The sequence below is a fragment of the Oryzias melastigma genome, linkage group LG4 (genome assembly GCF_002922805.2).
Source record: "Oryzias melastigma strain HK-1 linkage group LG4, ASM292280v2, whole genome shotgun sequence".
Classification (NCBI taxonomy): domain Eukaryota; kingdom Metazoa; phylum Chordata; class Actinopteri; order Beloniformes; family Adrianichthyidae; genus Oryzias; species Oryzias melastigma.
The window spans coordinates 27,430,850-27,442,339 of NC_050515.1; the positions used below are offsets into that span (position 1 = coordinate 27,430,850).

Sequence of the window (11,490 nt, forward strand, 5' to 3'; positions counted from 1 at the left end):
ATATATATATATCGTTTCCTTTGCCACTCCAGTCGAGGCTCAGCGACGTCTTGTGTTACTGTGGCAACGCGGCATACCATGGATCAAATAGTTCGCTTTTTGTGAAAAAGCAATCTAAATCGGAACAAACAATACGATTAAAGTAAAGTAAAGTTTTTGCAAGCGACCATGGAATAAGTGGAATAATACACCACAAAGTGGTGGAGGCCTAAATCAGCGAGGCAAAGCGAAGGACTGCTCCTCCGCGAGGTGTAATTAATTGTTAATAAACGTTAACGCATTTATTTTTTATAGCTTAATCGCATGAGTTAACGCATTAACATTCACAGCCCTAATATATATATATATATATATATATATATGTGTGTGTTTGTGTGTGTGTGTATGTATGTGTATGTATGTATGTATATATGCATCCTTCTGATCGGCAGGACTCATCTATATTAGTGATTTTTCTAATGAAAAATTATCTGCATATATTTTCTTGATTATTTTTTCTGTTTTATTCTTTAAACGTTTAAAATTCTGATAATTGATCTGCATATTTCTGATAAATTCAGAAATATTGTTATGTCTCTTACATTGATTTTTAATAATGTGATGGTAAGGTATAAACCTCTGATTAGAAGTTACGAGCTGGATAATAATTCATGACTGTGAATAACTTAATAGACAACTGTCTAAATGAGCACCTTTAGTCCATGTTTGATGAAGCTGCTGCAAATTTGAACTCAAACCCACCAATCCCAAAAGAAGTGTAGACTTTCAGTGGCCGTGGTGTAGTGGTAGGGCTGTCGAGTCCTGACCGGTGGAAGGTCGGTACCAGTGTTCAGCGTGGAGCCACCATTAATGTGTCTCATTAACCCTTTAACACGGGAGCTCCAGTGTTTAAGTTATCTGACTGTAACTTTTCAACTGTTAACACAATAATTCCAGTAGATTGTGAAGGAGAAAAGCAGCTTGATGAGCTTGTTAACGGTTGAAAACTTACAGTATATTCAAGATTTTGTGTGACACCTCAGGTGTTAAAGGCATGTTGTTTTATCATAGGTTTTTCATTGTTTTTCCAGGAGTCTTCTGAGAGCACTAACACTACAATTGAAGATGAAGACACGAGAGGTGAGTTCAAATGACACAACCAATGATGCACCCACAGTGATCTGAATGTGTGTGCACATCTTTATGCATCTCAGTGAAGAAGCAGGACATCATCAAAGTGACTGAGCAGCTCATTGAGGCCATCAGCAATGGAGACTTTGAGAGCTACACGTATGTGATAAGTAGAATCTCTGAGAGCTTGTTTCAGCTCTCTTTTTCTCTCTTCCATTTAGTTAAATATGTTACTGGTTTGTCATTACCACAGTAAAATGTGTGACCCAGCGGTGACTGCGTTTGAGCCCGAAGCGTTGGGGAATCTGGTTGAAGGCCTGGACTTCCACCGCTTTTACTTTGAAAACTGTGAGCTGACTCAGACTTCCTGCCTGGTTGTGAGTTGAAAGATTGTTGACCGAGGTACATGTGTCTGTTTCTGTCATAGTGTGGTCAAAGAACAGCAAACCGGTGCATACCACCATTCTGAACCCCCACATCCACCTGGTGGGCGATGAGGCCGCCTGCATTGCCTACATCAGGGTGACGCAGTACATCGACGGCAATGGCACGCCTCGCACCGCCCAGTCAGAAGAGACCAGGGTGTGGCATCGCCGGGATGGCAAGTGGCAGATTGTCCACTTCCATCGCTCCGGCTCCGCCTCCACACTCAGCAAGTAAATCATAGTTCAGTTGTGTCCGACGAGCATCTTAGTTTCCATGGAAACAGTGCTGACCCTCCCATACAGCAGGGGGCACTGCAGCTCCCCACATTACATGTTCAGAATAGATACGTCTCTTTCATGGTTTTTAGTTTGATATCTCTTTTATCCTTCCAGCTAACTCCAGTCCAAAGTGGGCGGGCCTTTGATGGGCCGCCGTTGCTTTGGCAACAGGCCAGACATCTGATACCAACAATTAAGGATTTTGTTTGAGCAGTTGGAGGAGGAGATGACTGGGCTGGAAATCAGACTCTTCCTGCTATGAAACGCATCACATCCAATTAACCAATTAGCTTTCTCTTCTCAACAATCACCCTCTACACACAGCCAATCAGCTCCCTCGCTGTAGTTTAGCTGCATGACGCAGGAAATGTTTATGTTGGAAACCTCGTACAGGACTGGTGCTATACTGCAGCCCCCCACCCCACACTCCCACGCTCCAAACCTCTACCCTCTCTGTCTCCAGCATGTTGGGGAGGTCACATGACTTTAAGGAGATCATGTTCTCACATCTTCACGCTTGACACTGCTCCTCAGTTCACCTCCAACCATTCCTTCAACAACATCCTGATCGAGGTGATTCCAGGTTTCCTCATCACCAACTTCTACTCTCTAACAACAACAGCTGTCATGGAAACATCTTTGAGACCAGGGGTTGGGCAGCACGAGTCCTTGAGGGTCACTGACCTGCTTGATATTCATTTTTTCCTTTCCCATTTGCTGCTGATTACCTGGATCAGGTGTGTCCAGCCAATCAGAAGCTGCAATATCACAAGTGTTTGTAAAAGAACTAACCAGTAAAGAGCTGCCCACCTCTGGTTTGGACCGTGACCATCCAGTACTTCCTGAAGATTTGATGTTCTTCAGAGGAACAGCCATAAACAAAGACCTGTTTGACCCCTGAGCCTCAGATCTCCAGGATTTCAGGAACCTGAACTCGCTCATGCTATGGATGTTCCTGTTCAAACCAGACTGTGCATGGCAGAGCTTCAGAGAGCTGATGATCAGAGGAAGAGTCTGGATGCTTGGAAGCGAAATTACTTGATGTTTGTTTACAGAACTTTTGGTTGGTTTAGTGATCTGAATGTTACATTTGGGAGAATCCAAAGCTCCAGAACCAGTGCTTCTGAAAGGGTTCATACAAAACATTTATCTTCTGGAACATCTGCTCGGATCTTGAGATCATACAGTCTAAAGGTGGATAAGCAGTCAGTGACACCACCACGACATCCTCACGCGGGGAAACTCGTCTCTTCCATCAGAAGCTCCAGAAGCTTCCACCTCTCTCCTGCGTGCGATCTTCCATGAACAGTTTCACCTTAGCTGACCCCCTCCCACCACCCCAAGGCGTCATGACAGCAAAGCCACCTAACGAGCTGAAATGTTTCTTCTCTATAACTGAAGGCGGATAAGAACATGGCGGCTCCCAGATCCACTGCTGGCTGTACGGACAGCTCCAGAACCGACATAAAAACAAACCCCTGCACCTGTGACCGACCCCGTCATCAAAAAGGGACCAACGCTCACTGAGAAATCACCCTCTGCAAATCTCTACCACACGTCAGCAGGACCCTAAACAAACACAAGAAGAAAAGTGAGCTAAAATACAACACAACGGGGGGAAACACTTGGCTTTAGGAGTCAATTACCATCCACACAAATGTCTTGGGGAGGGGCAAAACCCAAGGAATCTGTGACGTGATACAAATGAATCCACGACAGCAGACTGTGTCTAGAGGACTGCTCTGTTGTGAATCTCTGCTGTCAGTGGTTCCCGTGCCTGTATCAACGAGGAGGATCCTGCAGCTCTGGAGCCCTGAGCTCTGCGCTCCCTCATCAACAGACGGGCAAACCTTTTTATTATTTTCTTTCTTAGCAGGAGGGCTCCTTCATATGGGTATGGGGGTGTGTGAGCGGGGTGGGAGCTTTAAACGGATGTTAGCGGCGCGTCCTCAGGCGGCCGTGGTCGGTCTTCAACAGCTAGGCTCTCCTTTGGGTTTTCTCAGAGAGTTTGTTCTTCCTCTTCAGCGCCGTCTTTTGTACATACCGTAGGATTTGCTGCATGCCGACTTTGTGTGTTGTGTTTGGGTTCACGCTCGCCATACTTTGGGCCTTCGCCACGCTTCTTTAGTTTTTGTTAGCAATCCCTCTTGGGGACAATGGGGTGTGTTAGCAACCGGCTAACAAAACATAGGCTCCACCCCCCTTTGATATCTCCCCTGTGTTTGTCTGGGAACCTTTAATGAGCTTTTTACCGTCTGCAGAAACTTTGTACTCTGATGAAGATATTAGTCTCTATATTCTGCGTTTGTACCTTCAGAGCTTTTGAATGTTGGGCTTCATGCAGAGTGTGATTGTAAGCTTTTTACTTCCTGCTGAATGTGTCTGCTAGTGCTGCCCTCTGCTGGTTTGGACGAGTCTGGAGCCCCCGCTCAGGAGCAGGCTGATGAGGACGCTCAGACACAGACTAAGTTTGGGCTCCTATCCCTAGAAGGGCTGCAGCGTGTCTATAATCAAGGAAGGTGCCAAATCCAGCTTCCTGTGGTGGAGCCAGATGCTTTGATCCCTTCAGGACCACCATCCTAAATACAGGATTTTCCTGATTGGGTCAAATGAAACATCTCTCATGAATAAACAAACCTGAGCCGGGACTCGAACGACACCTCCAGACCAAACGGCTCTTTTTTAAGGTTCTTAGATTTTTACTGCAGCAACACAGACTTTATCGACACTTGAAAGTATTTGTTGGAGGGATGTTTAGATGCTCTGCTGCAGAGATATCAGATGTCAGTTTTTTACAATATTTTAGTGTTTTGCTTGAAACTAAAGACCTACTGCTAAAGTCATGTGTTTCAACTGTAAGAAGAAGCTACGGTTTAACAGAACCAGCCCACAGCTTGACGGACATCCGTGACCTGTTAGCTGGACTAATGGTTCTGATGCTGCCCACTCAGATAGGTGGGACTTCCTGTTTTTAAGCCTCACTTACAGATCTGAAGTCAGCTCCACATCAGCAGGATGGACAGGAGGGCAAGTTGAACTTCATCTGCAGTGAGAGGAACAGGAGAACAGCAGCTGGTCGGAGGAGCTGATGGCATAAACATACATCAAACAGCACTTTATTTCCTCCCATGATGCTTTACTTCAATTATGTGACCTCTGAAGATGTTTACAAAAGTAAAATGATATAGACATAAACCAAAAGAGTTCAGGACTACAGGAACAGACAAACTGAAGGCCTCAGAGTTCAATTTATTTTCATCTACAGCAGGGGTAGGGAACCCTGGTCCTCGAGAGCCACCTTCCCGCATGTTTCCAATATACCCTGCTCTGGCATGTTCTTATTGGCTAGACACACCTGAACCAGGTAATTGTTTGAGTCCCTACTTGTGACTGATTACCTGGTTCAGGTGTGTCCAGCCAATAAGAACATGCCAGAGCATGATATATTGGAAAACATGCAGGAATGTGGCTCTCGAGGACCAGGGTTCCCTACCCCTGGTCTACAGTCTAGCTAAAGTTAGACACACCTGGGTGAGTAGCAACTAAACCCTTAAAGGTCCATTCGGGTTGATTTCTCTCCAACCAAAACCCAGTAGGAGCCACAAAGTCTTCACTCACTTTTTCGGAAAATAAGATACTGATTTATATTTATGTTTTTGCTACTGACACAATACATTTAAATAAACTATAGTGTTATTGGCATCAATAAAACATTAATGTGAAGAGAAGATAGCTTTAAAAGATAGAAAAAAATGAAATAGTTTATAACTTGTGATAGAACTTTAAATGATTTCCTTTCAAAATAAAAGACATCCTACACCATAGGATCATGTCAATGGAACAAATGCAGTTGGAAGTGTTTTTATCATCAATTAAAAAAAAATATATATATTACTCTTTCTGGAGCATTTCAGCCTCAAATTCATAAATATTACCAACAAAAGCTAAATGAGAGTAAATGAAGTGACCCCTACCGTATATTAAACCATGAGGTGCACGTTAAATCCTAGATTTTTTTCAAAAATAGAAATTCTGCTTTATAACGGATCATAGAGTAGAAATAAACATTCAAGATGGCGGCTTTTTGTCATGAACTTCCATCTATTTTCTCAACCCAAGGGGGGCCGCTAGGTTCCTGGAAACTGTCCCAGTTACAGTTGGGCGACGGCGGGATACACCCTGGATAGGTCGCCAGCCCGTCAAAGAGCTCATTGAGGAGGATCTATGCTAGCCAGCTGCCTGGTGGAAAGGTTAGCGAGCTAGTGAGCTCCACTCCCCCGGCTCAGGCAGAGCTGATGGTGATCGCTGCTTCCAGGCGCTCGGCAGATCTAGCGAGGTCTACTGTCCAGGCTATGGTCTCTCGCTCTGCTCGCCTTCCAGCGGTTAAGCTGCCCAGCAGCCCGGAGATCCGTCGCGAGGGCCGTTGTAGCGCCAGGGTCGCTATAGCTTTATGTGCTTATGATGTTTTCTTATTTTCCTCAAGACATAATGAATAGATCCCCCAGTTTTATTTTTACCCCCCCCCCTCCCCCTATGATTAGAGCTCAACCTGGACCACAGACAGATGGAAGTAACGTTTAAAACGGCCTTCAGATACAGCTCTTGCTGCAGGAGTGAAGAAAACCCGGAGAAACTGAAAGATCTGGTGAAAACAAACACAGTGATGTACTTGTTGGCGCCTCTGTAGAGCTCTCCAAAACATATAAACCCAAAGCTACTCGCTCAACATCATCCATGATGTGACAACAAATAAATACCAGAACAACTTTGGCGGTTGCTACGCGGTAGGAGTGTCAAGGCGTTGAGCAGTAAATTTGACAGGTGTCAAAAGGGAGACACGATTTGACGCGCCCGCCGCGCTCGGTTTAAATGCACCATAAATTATTCTTAATCTGACCAAACAAAAACCCTGGGCTCAGTAGTAACCCCATTTTTCCTATTGAGGTTATTAACCCTTTGACGCCTGAATTCCTATCAGATATGCAAAAAAAAAAAAAAATCCTTTATGTTTTTGCATTTAAGTTGATGGTAAATTAAAGTAATTTTGGAGCTGAGGTGGTTTAATGCATATTTGCCGCAATAGGCTTCAAGTGGTTAAAGGGTAAACAAACACTAAATCAACTTTTATTGTCTGTTGATCTTTATAAATGGGGATTTAAAGTGCTGTCTGTTGGTCATTGCCAAATTTTTGATGAATTAAAATAAACTTGTTTAATTCTTGAAAATATAGTAAAAAAAAACATCTATGTGCTGCCCCCTACAGGTTGAAATGAGGAATTACAGTTGAATTTTGTGATTGGTCAACCATGTGAGTTTCACGTGATGATCTGTAGCTCCAGTAATGATAACAGTCCAGCCCCGAGCCCCACCCCTCTGACATTTCAGCTGTGGGTGAAAGCATCCTCCAACTTCCCTGTTTGGTAACAGTTCAAATATGATGAAACTTTTACCGTTGTACCTTGACCAGCTCAAATCTGACTGCATATTATTTATATTAACAATAGAAGATGCTTTATCAGCAACTTTATTCTGCTTCTTGTAAAATTTATCCTGAATTACTTTTTTGTTTTTTGTCCACTTTGTTTGGTAGTAATCTAGTCAAATAATTAACTTTCTTGCAAAATATTAAATCAATTCATTTGACAAATGTTGAGATCTTTAGGATATATCCAAAGCTCTGCCCACATTTCTCACCATCAGTGTCTCGATCAAGACATTTCATTTTCCAGATAAACATCCAGAGATCTAAAATATTTCTTTCTGTAAAACTACATCAGGAGTGTCAAACTCAATCACACAGGGGGCCAAAATCCAAAACTCACCTTAGGTCACGGGCCGAACAGGATAAACAGTTATTGAACACACTAAAACTAAAACTTTAAAACTGTAACTTTTTAGCATAATTATGAACTACATATATATAGCATTACCTGTGAGGATGCTAGTGTGAATGCTGTAAGCTGAATTTGGCCGCTGAAAATGCTGAAATTGATAGCTAAAAATGCTGAAGCTGATAGCTAGTTGAAATATCAGCTAAACTCCAAAATAGCCTAAAAATCTTAGTAAATGCTTAAATAGTCCAAAAATCTAGCAGAATGACAATTTTTTAAACTTTAAAACTAACTTTTTAACATAATTATGAATAATGAAAAGGCAGGAATATTATTCCAGAATAAATCAACTTAAACCTTAAATAACTTTCAATATTTTACTCTCCTTAAAAATATATTTTGTCAAAATCATACAAGTTAGAAATAGGCGCAATATAACATTGGGCCGTTAATTATAATAATATAAAATGATCTGGAGGGACGGACAGAATTACCTGCCGTCTGGAACCGGGCCTTGACTTTGACACCCTTGCTACAGACTTCTTCCACTCTTTTTCTAAACAGCAATAAAATAAACCCAAAGACTGAGCGGCAGCAATATTATCCCCACAAACTTCTCTACTGCTATGAAGAGACGCAACAAAAGAAGTCGGCTCACACAGGAAGGATTTCGTCTCTTCAGAAGATTTTCAGTTACTTTTTCTTTTGGGTTCAGTTAACTTTATAACACCTGAGTTCCAGTGTTTATGATCTTAGATTTACTCTGTTTTCAACTGTTAACACGATAATTCCAGTAGATTCGCTTTCTCCTTCAGAATCTTCTGGAATTATGGTGTTAACGGTTGAAAAGTTACAGTACGTTAAAGATTTTGTGTTTAAGGGTCACTGGTGACGCCGTAGGTGTTAAAGGGTTAAATTCAGCTGCAGTTTATATGGGTCACCTTCACTGCTGGTTGTCAGGATTGTTCTTATTTCTCTGATCCTCACACCAGTTTGTCCTGAACTCAGACCTTTGCCACAGTATGAAAGAGAACCATGGTTGACCTGTATAGGGTCAAATCAGGATCAGCTTAAAGTGAATGAAAAACAAGATTGAAAATATAAATAATAAAAAAAAATTAAAAGCAGTTTTAAACTAAAAAAATACATATTGAAAACTTGAAGGAATAATTGAAAAGTAAAAAAAGGAGAAATTTGAAATGTTAATTTAAAAAGAATTAAAACTGTTGCCAATTTAAAAAAATAATGTTTACTTTTACTTTCAGCTTTCCTTTTTCAGTTTTTCTGTTTGCTTTGTTTCAGTAGCCAATGAGCTCAAAGTCCCGGCTCCATGTGAAATTAGGATTAGTTCAACAGTGAAAACTCTGAATTGAAACTGAAAACAGAGAACTGAAAGTGAAGATTCAGAAAAGCACAGAAAAAAAGCAAATAGCAAAATTCAAAATTTAAAACAGCAGCCGTTACTAATGGATACCTTTTTTTTTTCAAATGGTAATTTTACATTTATAGTTTTTTTTATTTAGGTTTTTAGTCTCTTTCTTTTTCAAATTTACAATATATTGTTCAAATTTCCAAGTTTTATTTCAAGTTTTTACTTTTTTTTAATTTACAATTAAATTATTTTTTTTTTCAATAAACAATTTCAGCTACAATTCTGTTCTTTCAAATTTTCAATCTGTTTTTTCATTCACTTCAAGTTGATCCTGATTTGACCTCATAGACCTTCTCCTGTCAGGTGACTGTCCGACTTTGCTGCTCCTGTTTCATCCTGCTGATCAATAATCAGCTTCTCTCTGGTGGATGTCCTTCTGTATTAACTGGACTTATGCTGCATGCTCCGTGTGTAACGGTGTGAATTTGTGTGTATGTGAGGGTGTGAGAGTGTTTTTAACCTCTTTTGTAGTTTTTGAAGTAACTTCTTGTTCTGCATTGTGCTCAAAGTGTTCCTGTTAATAAACTGAAGTGATCAAATGCTGCTCTCTTCTTTTTTTATGACACACAGGAGCTGTGATTCAAGTTTAAAATTTCTAGTTTCACCATCTTCTCCATCACTTCAACCATGTAGAAGTGCACATTTGTTAAGGTCAGCTGACAGTAGCAGTAACAGATGATACTGTCACTCAAACAGTTCATCTTACGACAGTCAAACTTTAAACTGTGTGTTTTGTGTTTCTAATGTAACCCTCTTCTCTGCATCCTCCTCCCTCACACCAAGCCCCCTCATGTCCTTCTTCTCAGCATCCTTTCACCAACATCCTAACTGTTCCTCCTCTCAGTATCCAAACATCTGCTTCCCTGCATTTAACATCTACCATGATCTGATCCTCTGATGGGATCATTCTTGATCCATCCTGGTCTCTCCCAAAGAGAACCTCAGCATCTTCATCTCTGCCTCCTGTGTCTGAATCAGAGTCTCTAAATCAGGGGTCTCAAATCTTTGAATATATTGCAATATATGGATGGTCAACCTATTTATATAAATGTACATATATATATAATTATAATCATAATTATTTCAGTACATAGAGCAATATATTGCCGTTTATGGATCGGTATATTTCAATATAAGATAACGGTAATAGTTGGAGTAATTCAATATATTCCAATATACTGATAAATGCTTCCATATATGGAATGTACAGTCCACGCTTCTGTAATAATAGCTTTGTATTTGCTTTGTGAGGTTTCAGCTTTTTGTTTGAAACTTTGCATTTGCTATTGTTGTTGGTTCTGGTCATCATAAAAGTCCTTAGCAAAGGTTGCTAGCATCGTTAGCTCCTGTCATTTAACAGGACACACAGATGATATTGTTTAGGAGAATGTAGACATGAACAAGTGTTAAATAAACTTGTTTAGTAGACATAGACAATGGACCAAAGACTTGGACAGTGGAGGCAAAAACATATTTTTGGCACAGATGGAACCCCATACGAACCAGACTCAGCCAGAGTCCGCCTTCAGTGACGCTAAGGTAAACTGAGCTTAGGAACCTTTCTCTAAAGCCTCGTTTCCACTGAGCCTAAACGTTTTTCTGGCTGTTTTTTTAGTTAGGCTAATATTTACATGTTAGCTTTTTCAGCTAATTTAAGCTTTTTTCAGTTTTTTAGGCTATTTTGAAGTTTAGATATTTTTTCAGCTACATGCTAACTGTTTTGGCTAATTAGTTTTTTTCTTTAAGTTTTTTAGGCTAATTTAGCATTCAGCTAATGTTTTAGCTGGCTATCAGCTAAATGCATGGAAACGCTCACCAGAATTAACTGGTCCATACTGTCCTACTCCTTACCGTACCGGCCCGCTCAGTGGAAATGAGGCGTAAACCAACAGCATGGCTGCTCTCTCCACAGTCTGCTACACCTTTCCTTTCATTCTTGATGACTCTCTTTAGTCACACCTGAAACCTTCCTCCACCAACTCCAACGTGCTGCTTCTCACACTCTCTGTTGTTCTGGACTGTTGACCCTCAGAACTTAGTTTTCTACCTCTGATCCCTGTAACCTCTTTTCATATTTTTGCTTTTGTTTGCGACAAAACATAAACATAATCCATATTTATTGTTTAAAAAAAGAAGGTCATGAATGCAAATCCACATGTCTTAAAGACTGAAGTAAGACTGTGCAGCTCCTTTGAGGTTTTGATCAGTAGAAATCAAGCCCAAATGGCTCTTTTACTATTTAAGGGTCCTGACCCTCCATACCCAAGGACAATTTGACACATGGGGGGAATGGAGGAATTAAACCTGTAGTTGTCTGGAAGAGACTCCAGCATCGCTGTGACTCTGTACAGGACAAAGCCCTATAGAAAGTGGATGGATGAAAGCTTGATGTGATGGAAAAAAAACAACTCTC

General features: G+C 41.0%; 1 protein-coding gene across 2 annotated transcripts in view; it reads left to right on the forward strand.

The window, feature by feature from the left end:
* The window catches only part of camk2a (calcium/calmodulin-dependent protein kinase II alpha), a 39,265-nt gene extending 34,231 nt beyond the window's left edge, over nucleotides 1-5,034 (forward strand). The window contains exons 14-18 of one of the 2 annotated variants that reach the window (XM_036211673.1): nucleotides 1,071-1,119; nucleotides 1,194-1,269; nucleotides 1,364-1,458; nucleotides 1,538-1,762; nucleotides 1,929-5,034. In XM_036211673.1, coding sequence (XP_036067566.1) covers nucleotides 1,071-1,119; nucleotides 1,194-1,269; nucleotides 1,364-1,458; nucleotides 1,538-1,762; nucleotides 1,929-1,960 — 477 coding nt within the window. In that variant the 3' untranslated portion in view covers nucleotides 1,961-5,034. Of the gene's footprint in view, nucleotides 1-1,070; nucleotides 1,120-1,193; nucleotides 1,270-1,363; nucleotides 1,459-1,537; nucleotides 1,767-1,928 lie in introns of both variants that reach the window. The other variant, XM_024258912.2, reaches the window with a different exon arrangement.
* The last annotated feature ends 6,456 nt before the right edge of the window (nucleotides 5,035-11,490 follow it).